The 18,640-nt window shown below is 36.8% G+C and overlaps 1 protein-coding gene across 1 annotated transcript; it reads right to left on the reverse strand.

Moving 5' to 3' along the window:
- Nucleotides 1-4,719: 4,719 nt before the first annotated feature.
- Nucleotides 4,720-18,438, reverse strand: LOC115918732 (probable helicase senataxin). The gene is made up of 16 exons (XM_030988468.1): nt 18,311-18,438; nt 17,768-17,852; nt 17,091-17,290; nt 16,333-16,455; nt 15,452-15,634; nt 14,901-15,036; nt 14,352-14,471; nt 13,808-13,896; nt 12,776-12,826; nt 12,029-12,136; nt 11,261-11,430; nt 10,677-10,748; nt 9,897-10,034; nt 8,658-8,768; nt 8,029-8,119; nt 4,720-7,620 (listed from the first exon to the last, which is right to left on the reverse strand). The coding sequence occupies exons 1-16, from the start codon at nt 18,407-18,409 to the stop codon at nt 6,076-6,078; spliced, it is 3,321 nt and encodes a 1,106-aa protein (XP_030844328.1). The 5' UTR covers nt 18,410-18,438; the 3' UTR covers nt 4,720-6,075.
- Between the last annotated feature and the right edge of the window lie 202 nt (nt 18,439-18,640).

An 18,640-nucleotide genomic window follows, 5' to 3' on the forward strand; every position in this document is an offset into this window, starting at 1 on the left:
TTTTGTTTTACATCTAAAAAAGGCAATTCAACAATTTTCAGCTTCATTCACGATCATGAATACGACACATGTCTCTTTGGAAATATAAATTTTGTCCATCTAAAAGAAATAGGTACACTTTGTTGCACACACATGGGCGTGTAGGCCTAAGTTTGGTCCAAACTTTTAAGCTTTTTTTTCTCATATTTACATTCAAGTTTATTTGAATATATATAGCAATCATTTTCAGGGGACATTTCTTTGGTGATATTTTTCCAAACAGACATGAAATGAACTTGAAAGCTCACAATTTGACCTTTCCTTTTTTTTGCAAAAAGCCATTTAAAGCACACATAAAATGCTTCTACATAGCCGGTAGTACATACATGTACACCATATATATATATATATATATATATATATATATATTTGTTTGTAAATACCCAATTGTACTTAAGGTGCTCATAGAGCAGTTTAGTCAAGTACTTAAATATAAGTACTTTTATTTCATATTATCCAACAAAGTCTGCCATTAAAATTTAAGAAATTGCCAAGGTGTAACCTTGTCAAAGAAATTTCTTCTTTAGTTGAATTATGTAGGATTCTTTTTTATGCAAATGTTATTTTTAATGTACAATGAGATACATAAGAGAAACAACTTTTTTTTAATTTGTATACCGGTTAACGGTATGTTGACAATTTATGTATCTATGTTCAGCATGTTCACAAAAGTACGTATTGACCAGTATAATATACTAATGAACGAGAAAAGAAAGTTTGTTACAAAATAATAACATTAACAATAATAATAGTCTAAACTTATAGAGCGCACACACCGTCCAGGGGCGCTCATGATAGCTCAGCAACAGTTCTCTTTTATACAAGGAAATGATATGACCAATAAAATCACTAAATAGAGTTATTTAATACTTAATGCAGAAGAATATATACAGATAGTTCCTGCACTTAATAAATTAATATATATCGAAATGAAATCTTTATAAAGTTTTATTCCTAAATCCCTATACATTTTATACACAATATACCGCAGTGTACTTGAGTCCAATCACGGAGGCAGTCTAGAATACAATTAGGTTTGGACTCCACAGTATTGTAAAGCAGGGCTTGACTTTAAAGGTAATTCAAAGTTTTGGTATGGGGTCATGAATTTCGTTCAAATGAACATATTGGAAGCATATATGCAATCCTACAATATTCAGTGATCGTTGGCGCGGTTGAAATCGAGTCTAAAGTTATGAATTTGTCAATAATAAACTCTTTATGTTGTATAGCTCCCTCTCAAGGTCAAGATATTGATTCAGCCATAAAACAATGTTTCTTGACTAAAATCGGCCGATTAGCTATTCCCGTTTATAAATTATATATCTCAACTACATATTCTGATATTTCAAGGTCACAGCTACCATTGTACGGCCATACGCGATATTTGAATTTCTTACCGGCCGGAGCACCAGTAAATTGTTATATTCAAATTTTCTCGAAAACAGACGTGTTTTAGGGGCTAAATTTTCCAGTGCTTGTAATACATCCACAGGGGCATCCAAATATATCGCAATTGTATAGAATCACTATCCACCCAATTTTCAAAATTTCCCAAAACTTTGTATTACCTTTAACAGGCGCCTGAGAAACACGGCGTCCTAAATCCAAATTTTTAAAACATTTTGGTGCACACAGTCAGTCAGACCGCAGCCGGTGCGAAAACCCTCTATTTTATTCAGCACGTATGCAAGAATTTACGTGTCTTGCATACGTAATGAGTAGTGCAGACGGTCTTCCCGATCGGCAGTTTTTGCCTTTATAATTGTTCATTTCTCATGAAATGGGTCTTATTTCAAAGATAAGAAGTTGCACTCTCTATATACTTATATGACAATCATGTTTAATATATTTTGGAAACAGATATTTCGCCTTGAAAATGGGGTTTTTCGACGATAAATCTATCTAAAGAGTAGGGCTGATTTTCACATAGAAATCATTCTTGCGTCAAGAAGATGTTATAATCAGCATAAAGCATAAATATTTTTCTTTACAATGATATCAAAATTATTATATTTTACGCTGTACCAAAGTCAGGAACCAAGAAAAATCACGCGAATGTTCATGAATAATTAAAAAAAAGTAGTCAACTTTGCCGATGTGATAATAGAGCGTTCTGATTGGCCAAATACGTCAACTACGTCACATATGTTCCGCTTTGGTTTATTAACATTCTAAATACCAAATCTGAGTAAGCATTCCTTGTGGCGTGCGCCTGTAATGCACGTGCGCGCTAATAGTCATGACAACAACCTGAGGACCCTGGATCAATTACGTCACCTGCCTATCAAATAATATTTTTCTACATTATTTCTTTTTTAATCATTTTTCTTAATTTTTTCGGCCAGTCGGTGGCGCGGCGGAGCTCCCTGGAATTTACTAATCAGTTATGCATTGCCATTGCTCAAACGGCGAGCGTGCACGAGTATGAAATCACACAATTTCGTGCCATCATATAGAAAGAACAAATTGGTAATTTCCGGGTTTTTAGGGTCTTAATTACTATGATTATAAAGAGAACAAGATTTTGCGTCAATTAGGTTTTGACATTATTTTGATCAGTGACTTTTCATCTTTCCAACGAATCTCAAAGTAAACAAATTAATTATGTACCAAAGTCAGGAACCAAAAGCGAAATTTCGGGTACAAAATAGCTGTTGAAATGTTATAAAAATAGCGACAATAAAAGTGGTGAAAAAGGATCGTTTCAAAATTGTGAAATATGGCAAGTTTCATATCAAACTGAAGCTGAGAATCTCGAGAGTAATTACCGTTGCGTGCTGCCATGTTGACAGAAGTTATCGACCACAAAAGCAGCTGCATGTACACCCTTACAAATCTCACAGAAAATCTCGTGAATTTCAGCACACGTGAATGTACGAGATAACCAAAGAGACGCTGAATAAAAATCAGCGTATAGCCTCATTATCGCGCACGCTGCGGTCTGACTGCAGTTGCCATTCATACTTACAAGTTAAAAACTGCGGCAAATTTGTGTGCGGTGGTTTACCGCATCATATATGAACAAGCTAGCCTTTAAGTTTCAAACAATTCTTTTTAATGCCATGGGAGATTGAAAACTGCACGTTAAAGGGATAGTTTAGTTATGTTGCAGAGGGCGCTACACAAAAAAAAATTGTGAGATAATGAAAAACCGAGTGTCAAATTTTAAAGAACATACAATTTAAATGACAATATCATCTTTGTTTGAACAAAATCGGTTCAGAGACGGCTGAAATATCCATGAATATAAAGGTTTCTAATTCTAATACTTGTGAACCACTAAAAATATTAGATAATTTGAAAAAAAAGTTTTAAAAAAGCACCTTTTACCTCGTATTTCAGCCAATGCCGATGTTGCCTTTTTTGTTGGTATTTTCGTGTTGGTTATAAATAATATGCACAACCAGCCGGCCCATGTATTGTTATTTTTAATTAAATAATTAATTAACGGTCACCATATTTTTTTTAAAGTGGAGCTGAATTGGTATGATCGTATTGGCTAAATTTCACACATTTTGGGGTCAAAATTACCTTCATAGCAACTTTAGGTTCTAAAAGGGCACTAGAAGTGTCATAGATGAGAATATAAGAGCAACAACCATGCACTTTGAAGGCATTTGCGGTCTGAAAACAGAACTCGACTATCCCTTTAATAAAAATATAGTCAGCTTTGAGTTTGAATCCACTATATTTTTATGTACATGATTATTTTCACATTATTTATGTGGCATTTTGAATACTTGGTTTACCGCATCGTATCTGAACATGCCTATAAGTTTCAAACAATTCAAGCAAATATATACAAATTATAAAACGTCAGTGTGAGTTGTTTTATGTTCTATGGTATGTGAATTGTAAATGTATTATAATTGTACCTTGTAACAGAGGCAATGGAAAAATAATTTCTATGTATCACTATGTATCACCATGGATCAATAAAGATGAAATGAACGAAATCAAATACTTTTAGATGTAAGCTTTAGTGTGTCACATTATCCAGAAACATAAATTGGGAAAAATACATTTTTTGATATACTTAAAAAATTAAAAACTTGGTAAGGGTATGAATAATTTAGATGTTAAATTATATATGCATACATTTTAGTTTTCAATCATAAAATAGCACTTAAATTTGCTTGATTGATCCTTATTTTGAACAAAAAGAAACTTCAATTTCACATTCTTCATAGTTACAACCATGCAACATTTCTATACACATCCTTTTTCGGACATATAAACGCATAAAATTTGGAATACAATTTCATTTAAATTGAAAATATTGACAGTATAGTGAAAATAGGCAGCTGATAGAAATGGATTGCCATAATGTTTTAGGAAGGAAATAATATCTGATCTTTATAAAAACTTCTGGGCACTATTTCATAAAACTTGTTATCATTAATATATGCTACATATCTGTGACAAATTTGCTCTCGGCCTATCAAATGCAATAATTTTAGTAGCTGATAATAGTTATTGTAACCTGTGATTTATAACAAGCTTTATGAAAACGGACCCTGACAGTACATGTGCAATGAAGAAATTGAGCAGTAGACATGTAATAAATACCAAGCCTTTCCGTAAGCATGCGCCGGATGATTTTTACCAAACGGTCTCCGACTTTTGGCGCCCGAAGAGACAGAAAAAATGAGTCTCAGGTGCCGGTCTTTTTTCTTCTTTTTTTTTAGCCCTGTCTGGGAGAATTAACATTTCCTGTTTCAGAAACTTTCACATGGCAGGCACTATTATGTTCACAAATCTGACAAAAAAACTTACTTAAGAATACAATGAGAACCCTAAAATCCTTTTGTGATTGTATACATATCCCACATAATTCATTTCATGCACTTTAGTTTTGCATGTTGTTTTTGTCTCTGTCTGTGGTTTGTTTATACATCTCAAACTGCTACCACTGCTGTGCAGTGTGTACTTTATAGTGTGCTGACAGACTAATGAATAAATAAAAGATAACTGTTGACAATCTAGAAGATTATATATTTTCACTAATTTTGGAAATGGGTCCTGGTCCTGGACTTTGAGATATTTGGCTCCTGGTCTGCTTTGACTTATGGAAAGGCTTGTGTAATACCCATACCTAAAGGAATAACCTCCATTAAAAGTGAATGACAGGAATACAGGCAAGCTGGCATAAGAATTCTAAGAATGAAACCACACAGTATCTGAAATTGGTAGGAATTACAGTGACCCGAATAAGGATTCTACTGACTAGCTAGCTCTCACTATTTTCTCGACCTTTTGGACAACTGATGCATTTGACACTTTTCAAGGATACCAATAGATTGCTATTCTGTCGTTGAAAATCTCCTGATTTATAGCGCCATTTTATAGCCGTTTAAATCAGCAAGTTTTGTGAATTTGTTGTTAACATATATAGTCAACAAATTTAAAGGGATACCGTGCTGCTGCACCAGACACTGCACAGTGGGTTACAACCTGTTCACAAGTTGGCCATGAGATGATGCTGTGCAAGTTCACCAGTTCAGTCCCTTTCAAGTACAATTCTACTTTGTTCATTTTCCACCATCCTCCCAGACTGCCAAGGTCTTCTAACTCTTCTCTACTTCTTGTACAAGTACCAAATACTATAGAAACCCACAGGGATTGGTCATTAGTACTTGCTGAATCAAACGTTTTGAACGGAAAACATACATGTACAGTACATGTATCATCTGTTAACCCTTTGAAATCTTGCCTATTAAAACATAAGTTGTTCAAAACAACGGGGCGTTGGGGCATGCGCCTGTAATCCAGCTAACAATGGAAGTGACAAAACTGATTCAGCCGAGGACGCAGGTTAGAAACTGAGTCCCGTCTTTCGGACTGTAACGTTAAAGGTTGGTCCACAGATGTAAATAATCATATCTGATTGATACACATCTGTAAAACCCCAATTACACACACACAATTTCAATCATTTAACAATGTTTTTTATGTACATGAATGACCAGTGCATAGAGCATTTCGTACAATGGATAAATGGAACTTTATAAATGTTAATACCCTGTATTATTATTAGCGTTTCCCCCTCCTCAAATTTGGCCGAGGCTCAGTCAGGGCAGTAGAACGACCCCCATATGCCTCATTAACTATCCTGTTATGGAGCATGTTTCGATCATGCTGTACTGGGTTGTAGGCAAGTTGGTTCAAGGAAGCCCTACGCAGAACCTGTATTCCTATATAAGGTTGTGGTTGACGGCACTGACGTTGAGGTCTTTGATCTGAACTGTTTTGCAACGCAGGGCCACGGCCCTGATTTTGTCTAATTTCATTTCCATTTGAACCATTCTGACGTAGAGAAGTTCGAGCACCAGTGACTTCACCAGATGATCTCCTTACACTCCTTCCATGATCCTGTCTGTCTGGACTCACTTGTTGTTGACAGCTTTGACGTCGAGGTCGCTGATCTGACCCACCTTCCTGCTGCTGATGGTCACGGCTCTGATTTTGTCCCGCTTCATTTCCATTTGAACTGTTCCGACGTTGAGAAGTTCCAGCACTGGTGGCTTCACCAGATGGTCTCCTTTCTCTCCCACTATGCTCAATGGTTTCCGTTCTCTTTGAACTCTGGGGTTTTCGCTTGCCAACAGTATGACCTGCTATAACTTGACCCTTCTGCTGCCTGGGAAGCCTCTCATTGGCCCTCATTCCTGTAGCAATTTCACGTAAACTCTTCCCATCCTCTGTGTCAAGGCTGGCATCAAGACCCGAGCTATTCCTCCTCTGTCTTTGAGGAATCGGGGTACTACTGCTGCTGACAGATATGCCTGGGGCTGTACTTGCAATTGATGGACTGTGGCTCCTTAGGTTGTGATGACTTGTTGATGCTACGTTTCCGTCAGGCTTCTTCAGTATGCTTCGAGGTTGAGCAGAGTCTCTTGATGACGGAAAAGAATGTCTACGTCTACCAAATGACTTCACGCTAGAGGACGCACCTTGGTTGTAGTTGCTTGACCTTGGGACCTTTGCTGCTCTTCCATGATCCTCTGTCCCTGTATCAAAGTGCACTCGCCTCTTGCCCCTGTTATCTATTCCAGCATCGCCAGATACATGTTTATGTCTTGAAGTTCTGTTCTCCTCCACCCCATTGCTCGAAGTTGACTCTTTTTGACTCTGTGAGATATTTCTTGGAGCATAAGGCACGTGCTGTTCTTCTACGAAAATGGGGGCGTTACCTTCATCATTAAGTGCCTGAGATGATCTGCTACCTGGGTCCACTCCTGGAGGTAAATAGTTGGCCCCTGCAGGCATCACAGCATCTGCCTCCATCGGATCCCGACCACTGCCATGTGCAGGATTATCTTGCGGCCATGGGTTGTGTCTGTGGCGGTAACTGTCCTCACTTCTCCTAGAATTTCCATCTTGTACCCCTCTCTGCTGTTGTCCAGGAGGAGGCCTTCCTTCGGACACAGTTCTCAGAGGCATCTCTGGTCGGCTACTAGAAGGTATTGTTTCCTTGTGACAGTTCTTGGCATCTTGACTGTAGGAAGCTTGTGAAGTCCTGAAGACCAACTGTCTACCGGTAGCATCATGTACCAAGAATTTCCAGTTGCTGCTCATCTGCACAGAAATAATTGTGGATATTTTGACAGGATTTTAGGTATCAATTACGGATAAGCCTTGAATTATGGTAATGGTGAAGAGTGGGAAAATGAAATACAATGCTGTGAATGTCAAAGACTACAAACTAATTCCAAGGTACATAATATTTTTAGTCATAGTTACAGGAAGAGAACATTTTATGACTAATCCTTGTGATGGGACATTGCACTTACAATTTTCTTATGCATGGAAAGAAAAAGAATAGACAGATCCTTTTTAGATCTGTCCATGTTTGGTGCAGGGGGAAAGATATCAGCTGGGAGCGAGTGCCATATTCAGGATGCCCTATTCATACATTCGTCCTTTAGAAAAAGGCTCACATTTGTGAAGACAATGAATGCAGAGAAATAATAATAAAGTTTGTACCTTCTGTAAACTCCTCATGTTGCCAACGATGATGAGGCTATACTTTGATCGAGTCAAAGCTAGATTTAAGACCTGTTTATTCATCACGAATCTGAAAGAATGGAAAGGAAAGAAATGAACATAAATGATGATGAGGGCTTACAGTTAAGTTTATTTCTTGGATCTATATAAGCACTGGAGCACACAAATATGCTGCAATTGATCAATTGTGGTGTCATTCTTCAAATATATAGGTGGGGGGGGGGGGTAGGCGATTAGTACTCTTCAAGCAAATGGAGGTCTCAATGACTGTGTGACTCCCAACATTTTATTCGGGTTGGGTATTTTGATTTTGTTGACCCATTTTGAAGCGTCTGAGGGTTACAGCGATTTAGTTTGCTTTTTTTCGCCTCCAAGGCACAGGTGACGCCAAATACTTCATAATAATTATAATAATCCATGATCTGACACCAGTGCATTTGTTCAGTTATGTTAGTAATATTTCATTTTCTTGGTAATTGAAGTAATGTTAATTCTATTAGTCATATTGATTTTTCTTGAAGTAATCTTGATTTTTTTTATAGCGCTTTGAAACTTTTATGTCATAAGCGCTACATACATTTTTCGTACTATTATTGTATTATACTGACCCATTCTCATTAGGTGTCCTGGAGGTGCTGGTGCAACACAGAATGATAACATCTTTCTCCAAGCCGTAGAAATTTTTAGGGGTTCCAATAACCAGGCCAGGAATGTTCTTCCTGAAATGATACAAACAGTCAACTATAAAAGTATTCATATCTCCTTACCAAGTTTTGTAATTTTTGAGGTACGTCAAAACTATATTTGTCCCGATTTATGTTTCTTGAGAACGTGACACATTAATGCTTACATCTAAAAGTATTTGACAAACGCCCTAATTCAACCACCTTCATTTTTGAGTTACGAAAAGAAGAATTTTTTTTTTATCAGGGGTATGGATAATTTAGTTGTTAACTGTACATGTATAACATCAATCATACATGTACTCTCCCTATTGCGTTGTGCAACACAATGGGTAGTATTCTCATAAGTTAAGCCGGGACTAAGTCCAGACTAAACAAGAATTTTAGTTCACACTTCTATGGAATGCTAGGTTTCATCTTCCTCCTTCAATATTCATGACAAAGATAATCTACCAAAGACTTTGTTGAAATTCAGTTCATACTCATATTATCTTTTTCTTCCCATTTCATTGCAAAATTAATTTTTTGGACGCTTTTCATTGAAGGATTAAAATAATCTGTACAGGGTAAATTAGTTTGCAACAGGCACTCCATAAAAGTGTGAACTAACTAAGTACGCGCTAACTTAGTACGCGCTACCGGAATACCACCCTATGGCTTTGCAAAATTACCCATTTCCCATCTTGATTAGTTACATGACAACCATTTTCACACTGATAAATTACCGTTTAGTCTACACCCTGCCTGCCTACTATCCACATGGTCTAATGATCATTTCGTCAATTTAAAAAAATGGGTTTTAGAAATCTGAGCGAAGCGAGGTGCTGAGTACTTGTGCAAGGCGTTTAAGCAAGTCATGAAAAAACGGCACCTCATCCCCTAATTCATTTACATCGATCTCAGGGACTTTCTATTTTTTGGAGAAAAAAATCAGGAACAACAACAATTGGAAACCGATTTAACTCAGTAAATTATAAGGCCCGTCAATTGGTCATTTAGTCTAATTCCCAGTTTGTCTAATGCCCATTTTGTCTACCATCAATAAGGTCTAATAATCATTAAATATTGAAGCCTTTGGTACATCTTTCCCATGATACATACAATGTGGCCCGGGGATTTGTGTTGCATATATAAAGATAATGAAATATTAGTAATAAACCTCACCCTTGCAATCTTTCTAGAAGTTTTCCCTTTTGTCCTTCAGAGGGGGCAATTATGCCTACAGTGAAGCGTTCTCTTAGTTTAAGGAAGCCTGAAACCAGGACCTCGATGAATGAAACCTCAGAGGTGTTGACAACTGAACTGTACATGAGAAAAGATCAAAGAATGAGAATGATTAGAGTATACGTACTGTAGATTGCAGGACACCTGTTGGTGACCTTTTTCTTTCATATGTCACTCAATTTTCATGACCAAGTTTGAGAAGCTTGTGGCAAGGCTCTAAATCTCCTTATCATACGAAGGGCCAAAGTTAGAGAAAATATAATTTGCATGTTTGTTGCATGAGCAAAGAGCAGTAATGTTCTGTCAACAACAACATATGCGGTAGTACTGCTTTGTGAAGCGTATAGAGATAGCAACATATAATGTACATAGTAGAAGCCAAACATGACCATTATCGAAAATAATATCGCTAGTGATATTCGTTTGTCTCGCAATGTGGTCAATAAGGAATCTAAAAGATCACGACGTTTCGTATGCTACTGCGATACTTCGTCAGGTGATAAAAACTATTGTAAGCAAGGGTCTTTTATACTTTACGGGTGGACCGGCGGAGCGGTCTATAATTCGATCGATAATTGGAACAATAACGCCCAATGCCTATTGGTCGACGCACACGGTGATCGACCAATCACCAAGGCCGCTGGTTCGGCCGCTGGTTCGGCTGATGCACCAGGCCTATTATCATTATACCAGACCATTATCATTATACCAGATACTCACTCTCTGTGTAAAATTTCTTTTCCATCAGCCACGTCAAAGATGATATATGGATGAAGAAGGAAGGGCGGGTGACTGCAGTAAAATAACAAATTAGTGGATTATCACCCTCAGGATGATGTCTGATACAATAAATTAACCCATTGATCTCTGAAATAGGTGACCTATCTACACACCAAACACAAGCAGCTAACTCCCATATCCTATAAACCCAACATAGAATATTATCCATAAAACTTCTGTAACCTACATTCTTAATAATTATTATAATAATATAATCATTGCAATAATAACAATTGTATTTACATATAGCCCCTTTTCCAGAAGATACAAGGCGCTGTTCCTTAGTATAAGGACAAATTAAGATGTTGAATGGTATGTTTTGAGATGGTTTTTTAAGAATTCAAGTGAAGTTATATGAATTGTATGAATACAATACTAAAGCATAAAACCTCACCAAAATTGTCCTGCAAGTTCCATAGATGATAATTAAACACAAGAAAGCACAAACACAAAATAGTTGGGGTAAGGGTGAGGTAAAATTAGGATAAGAGTTGGGGAAAGGGTATTAAGGACAAATCACTCACTTAACCCGAGTCTTGAGTCTGTGTAAGTACATAACAGAGGATGGATATTTTGCGATTTCTTCCTTCATGCGGTATTGAACCTCCCATCTGTGGATACGTCTGTCCTCTATCTCAAAATTCTCAGCCAGCCTGTCTAGCATGGAATGACCGAATTCAAGATCTTGGGCCCCCTAGGTGCATGTACAAGAGATAATGGTATTAGGTGAAACAATCAAGGGTGACAAGAAAAGTAGTCGGTCTTTAGACATTTCTTCTTTATGTACAGGTTCCATGAGTAGAGGTTTTTATGAAGAAAAAACTATTGTTAAAGATACTATGTCCCTTTTGTTACGATATGCGATATCCTAATATCCGGTATCCGTTGTAGTTGAATAAACAACATGTCTACCATAACAAACCAGTCTGCCTACTCTATATTATCCTGAGTTTTCTACCATTACTAAGACCCTCAAACTCATAATAATAATAATAATAATAGGCATTTCTATAGCGCCGTCTATCTAGATAATTCTATTCTGAGGCGCATTTATTATTGGTGGCAGTGGTGGGATATGAACCCACACCTTGAAATGACCTTTCGCAGCCAACATCAAACTCTGTACAACTTTGCAGGAATTATAAATGTGACAATTATGAATATGTCATATATGTCCTATCGAAACTACTATAACATGGCCCTCCATAATTAAGACAAAAATCTGAAGAGAGCTCTCGGGAAAAGAAAAAAAAAGTACACATATTTTTTTAACTGATCGTACTTGTACATACCTTTGAGCGAATGCTAACAATGCCCTGTTCTTGATCGCCTGCCAAGAAAACACGCTTAGTTTTACACTGCAGCGCAAGGAGAATTTCAGTTTCCAAACAATGGCTGGCCTAGAAAAAAGAAACAGAATCAGCTGCAAACATACTGTAAAACAAAGAAACAATGTGACCACTTCCACTTTTAAAGATTTCAGAAGTGGTCTAAAGTCCAGAGATTTTGTTCAACCTATTGCCTATGGGAACTGGGCCCTGTTTCATAAAACTTTTCATCAATAACAAATCATTAACAAATACTAAATATATATGACAAATCTGCTCTCAGCCAATGGAATGCCAAGATTTCAGTAGCTTATTTGTTTTTTCTTTCGAAAATTAGAGGCATATTTTGAAGATGCAGGATTTAATTGTTAAATTGACTGCTTAGTGAGCTTTCTGAATACCGATTCGAAGCTCTATTAGTGCTCAATTAACTTGACGACTTAAAAGAAAAGTTAAAAGGAAAGTTAAGTGAATTTTCAGAAAATTTGCACTAAAGTTTCTAAAATTATTAATTTTAGGAACTTGTGCAAAATCAAGACTGCCTTCAGGCCTACCATATACATCATGTGCTTCATGTGGGAAGTTCTTTCCAATAAAACCAAACTAAAATATATGCTCACCCCCATCCCCCCCCCCCCCTAATTTTTTCCAATTACCAGAACTGAACCTAATGTAGCTCAGTAAAGATCTACAAGTATATACTGTACTTACATCATCCACAAAGAGTGCAAACACATTTCCTGCCAAGCTGCTTCTTACGATCTACAAATCAAACAAACAAAAATAGTTAAATGCGACTGCGTCTCTATTATGACAGGCTTGCCGAGACATTAAACAATGACTTGTCCAAAGTTGATTTGTTATGACAACTAAAATCAATTTACTAGTATAAAAGATAACATTGTTTCAGAATTTCACCAGAATTTCACCAGATACATTAAGCGATAAAAAGAGGCAGGGTTGCATAATGCCAACTTTGCCTTGAATAGTAACTTCCATGATGGAAACCTTGATGAGACTGGCTGTTGACTAGCTAGTTCCATAGGCTTTATACAGGGACCAGGCAACGGGTTAAAATTGATGGACAGACCCTAGGGTTGACCTTAGCCTCCTTTGCTTTTGTACTTGATGTTGACCACAGCAGCATTACAACGCAAGGCATACCATAACAAAACGACTATGATGATGATTATTGTTTTACCTCACTGCTAGGAAAGCATGTGCTTGTAAGTAAACAACCCGGGGACCAATGGCTTTAAGTCCTCTTTGAGGGACTTGGTAATGAGGATTAATGCCTTAAGAAAGGCGTTAGAGCATTGACTTGGTTTCGAACCTGAGATCTCCTGGTTACGAGACCACAGCTCTACCACTAAGCCATCGGGCCTCAGCAATTTGATTAAAGGTATAAAAGTCAAGGAGTTAGTTCTTGATGTGCCATTTCACATATGTTTCCCATGATGCCCTAACAATCCATCCAAGTAAATTTCTTAATTTTCAGTATAAAGCCATTACATACAGGCTTTTATAAAGGATATGCAAAGCTTTTGTCGTACACAGTGTGGGTCTTCTGTTAATTGGTTTGTATTTTTTGGTGGAATGAAAGGTTAATCACTTCGGTAAGCACTTCACTAGAAATGCAAAGTTACTGGTTCAAGCCCCAGTACATCACTACAAATTTTCAAACATTTGATTTCAAGAATTTTGCTAGAGTAACAAAAAAGAAAGAGAATTAGAACTGTTTACCTCTAATCCACAATCTTCAAGCGTGCACCCCACAATATCAGCTTCTTGAAGTATTTTGGTTTGAAGGTCATCTTCAGACAGCTGGTCATCTATATGAAATCCATCCATTAGAAATATGTAATCCAATCAATATTATGTCTTTAATATTGCACCTTTTTTTTTCGTAACACAATGCAGGAAAAAAATTTGCTCCACTAACATGTACATCTAGGCCACTTTAACAAGAAAAGTCCACCTGAGACCCAGGTGAAACAATATAAGGTCAATCAAATGATTTGGCATTTAGAAGGATTTTCTTGTTATTAGTACAAATATATCAATATTGAGGAGTAAGAGTAATGGTGCGAAACAAATGATGCAAGGTAATGAAATTACTTTGTTTGCTTGGCTGTTAGTAAATTATAAGTACAGTGAAACCTGGGTATAAAGACCACCCATGGGAGACAAGAAAAGTGGTGTTTATAGGTAGGTGGTCTTCATATACAGGTAATTGGTAAAGCAGATTTACATTTGAAAATAGTAGAAACAAGAACCAGAAACTTACAGGGTGATCCTTGATTTCTCTTACTCGCCATTACAGTGGAGAGAAGAAACTGTGTGAGACGACGATCGGCTTCCTCAGCTTTATCAACACGTATGATTTTTACGCCATCTACGATGTGTTCTGAAGCATGAAGGTAGGACCAAAATAAAGTTAGCGTAAAAATGTCCAAACTCTTTGTCGTTGCATGCGCATAGGGATGTTTTATCATAACGTGTTATGTGCTATACAAGAACAGATTATTAGTAGTCACTGTAGTAAATTCCTGAATGAGAATTTCTAAATAAAACCCATGTGTATCATCCCATCTCCCAGATGAGTAACATCCATCACTGGGTAAATAGCAGATTGGTGACAAATTCTCAATGGGAACCAACCTATACACCAACACTGAATGGGTCTTTAAAACTGACGAAAAATAAATTACTCGCTCAAAGCATTTATATAAGATGCGACGGTTGTAATGGTTAAATCTACCTTTAAAAACAGGTAACTCCTGTTATTGGGTGACAAATATCTTACAAGTCTTTAAAACTGAAAAGATTTACTCACTCATCGCATCTCTTCTACTGCCTGTCGGTGCATTATCCATCTTCTTCATCAGAGCATCCCATATCTTCCTCAGCAAGACATCTAATGACTGATTGGTTGGGGCACAGACCAGCAGTTTGTAAGGGTTTTTGAAAGTCTGCAAAAAAAATGGCAATACAGTTAACTCTGCTTATGTTGAATCTGTTGACATGATTGTTGACAAAGGGCTGATCAACAACAGCAGGGGGGTGTTTCATAAAGCTGTTTGTAAAGTTACGCATGACTTTACGAACGACTTGTATATGAAAAGCCATATGGGATGCTCAATCATTATTAACTGCATCAACTAAAGTTGAACTGTGCAGATGTAGATTAACATTCTTATTATAACAAACATTTTTAATGCAAAGTATATTTTTTGCAATAATTTAATTGAGGTTATTGAAAATATAAAAAAAAACTTTGGGCATCCTATCTGGCACTTCATATACAAGTCGCTCGTAAAGTCATGCGTAACTTTACGAACAGCTTTATGAAACACCCCCCAGGAGTGTTGATAAATTGAATCTTACCTTAGGAACCTCCTTATGTACTCTTGTGATCCGTTGAATGAGTCGACACAAGAATCCAGTTTTTCCCGTTCCCGCTGCCCCATCCATTAGTCGAATCACTTCTGATCGGGATGCGTGACTTGTAATGGATTCCATGTAGGAGTTTAGCAACTCATCGTCAGAAACGCTTCGTTCAGTGCATATCTGTGGAGGAAATCACACATTCATTGGTCAAATCGCTTTCTGATCGGGATGCGTGACTTGTAATGGATTCCATGTAGGAGTTTAGCAACTCATCGTCAGAAACGCTTCCTTCCGTGTGTACCTGTGGTGCAAATCACACATACCATGTTGTGATCTCCATGTAGTGCTAGAAATATAGTCCAAGTTAGAATTCATCAAATCATCATCAGATTTATGTACATGTACAGTTAACAAATAAATTATTCATACCCCTTTAAAATTTGATGGGGAGTTTATTGCGTGTAATTTTCGTAACTTAAGGGTAAAAGGTGGACAGGTTGAATTGGGGCTTTTGTCAAATACTTTTAGGTGTAAGCTTTGATATGTCACATTTTCAAGAAACATAAAGAGGGAAAAATCAATTTTTCACATACTGAAAGGGGAAGTCCACCCTAATATTAGGTTGGTTTTAATAGATGCAGAAAAATTAGAAGAAACAGGTCAGTAAAAGTAAGAGCAACATCAAATTATGAATTTTTAAAGTTGATTTCAGTCAAACAGAAATTGGTAACTCGGTGACATATCTTGCAAATTCCCCCTTCTATTTGCTCTGTACAGAAAATGCATGGAAATGTTCTATAGGGCAAAAATTTCAGATTTGAGGTAGAGCAAATTGGAAAGGAGCTCACAAGATATGTATATTTTCACATAATTGATACCTGTGTGTCCTTTGCAAACACGGGGGAGTCCTCTGGATTTATGATGTGCTTTGCGAGAGGATGGCTGTTAATAGACAGCAACGCCCTAATCTGATTCAGGTAATGACTGAGTGATGTTACAACCTGCATGGATGATAAAAAAATAAAATTAGCAACATTTTTTACTATTTTTCATGCCGTTAAAACTTTCAACAAAAGGCAAGTAGGTAGAATAAGAATACAGGACTGAAAGTTCAATACAACAAAAGTTTCATGGAAAACAAATTTATTGAAATTTAAACAACTTGGATAGGATCTGATACCAGTAATAAACAAACTTTACAGACCCAAACAAAAATTGATATCAGGGTTAGTATTCAACCAGGTAATAGGTTGCTAATGTGAACATTTAGTAAATATTCTTCCATTGTTTACTCTTGAATTCCTCCTACAATGCTCTCTCGATGATATGAATTTTTCTCCCATCAGATGTATCGAGGCTACAAAGAGCAGAACTGTTTGTATTAGATTTTTTATTGTCCATACAATTAACAACTAAATTATTCATACCATTTATCCAAGGCTTTAATTTTGAAGTACCGGTATGTGAAAAATTAGTATTTTTACTGATTGATGTTTCTTGAGAATATAACATATCAAAGCTTACTGTATTCAACAAAGGCCCTAGTTCAAACCTTCATCCCTGAGTTACGAAAACAAAAAGAAAAAACATCAGATTTTCAAGGGGTATGAATAATTAAGTTGTTGACTGCACATACCTTCAGTCTTGTTGAGCTGGGTACAATTATGCTCTTGTGAAGGGCTAGGCATATGGTCCTATCTGACAATCCAATCTCACGGACTAGTCCAAAATTGAACTGTTTCTCTGAAGCAGTATCTGTTGCCATGTCAACGAGGACTAGATCCTCAACACTCAGGTCATGAGGTTCTGTCTGAATATCAGCTGCTTCATATTGCACTATATGTATAGGGAATGAAATACACAGTCAACTAAAACTGAAAATACCAAATGAACGAATACAAAATACAAACACTGAGGTTTGTTCTGATATGACAAAGTAACTGCCACTAAAGAGGGGGAAAATGGCTGTTTTCTTTTTGATAAACTTTTATACCTGGTATATGTAAATGCATTGAATGTAGAAACCTTTTTTCAAAAAATTGACCTTCATAACTTGTTTTTAATAAAAAATTATATCAATAAATTCGTAAAAAGAGGTATCTAATTTACATATGAAGTGATAATTAGCCAATTTCTTGCAAAAAAAGTTATGCAGCAGTACATTTTATATGCGTGTCAAAATCCTTGCAAAATTGGGCGTCGATTGGACCTTCCGTGGTTGAGAAATCTGACCCCCTCCCCCCCCCCCCCCACATCTTCCATTAAAAGTCGTTCTTAGAAAACCCAGTTAAAATACGATGAATGGTCTTCTACCTTCAACGATGTCCTGTGAGATTTCGTTCTCCCTAGAGTTCTGCCTCCATGTCCTATCACAATCTTTAGCCACAGAGCTTGAAACCTGATGGGAAGTAAATTTTGTTTTAATGGAAAAGGGGAAGAATTTTAAGTAGATTGATTAGTAGAGGGATCGCAGTCCAGTGGTTAAATGCTTAACTGGAGATGCAAAGGTTGTGGGTTCAATCCGTCCCCGGCAAATAAGTCCCTAAAGATGAAGTTGAGTTTTGGTCATGCGATTGTGAAAGAAACATTGTGGAATCGATCAGAAAAGGTTGATCATCTAGCATATTATAAGCATTGGTGTGTTCTGCAAGGTTGTGGAATCATCAAAATGATAAGAAATTTGGTCTAGTCTTGGTATAGTTACAAGCACTGTACACAGAAAGATGTATATGGGACTACACGAACATAATCTCCATTGCTTACAAAATGAAAAAAGGTAGGAGAAAAAAGGGTGAGAGAGGGAGAGAGGTGATAAGAGAAAGAGAAAGAGGGGAAAGTTGAGAATAAATTACTCACGTTTGACCACATCTCCAGGAGTAAAAAGCAAATAAATGCCTCTTGATAGCTCCTAATGTCTGGGTAGCATGCATGGTATCTTGGTACTTCCTTACACATCAAGAAAGATTGCAAAATCTCTGCAGGACGTACTGAGTGGATTGATGCAAATAATTTAAAAGCAAAACAAAGCAAAACAGAAGTAACTGGTAAGCAAATTTGTACAGAATTAAAACTAAAAGAAGACAATGCTTCCACAAATAGTTTGCATAAATATTCAAGATAAGATATAACCTTTTGATGCTACATATGATATGAAGAATGATTGGGACACTAACATTTAAACAAATA

This window comes from Strongylocentrotus purpuratus, unplaced genomic scaffold (assembly GCF_000002235.5).
Source record: "Strongylocentrotus purpuratus isolate Spur 01 unplaced genomic scaffold, Spur_5.0 spur5_scaffold_17, whole genome shotgun sequence".
Taxonomy (NCBI): domain Eukaryota; kingdom Metazoa; phylum Echinodermata; class Echinoidea; order Camarodonta; family Strongylocentrotidae; genus Strongylocentrotus; species Strongylocentrotus purpuratus.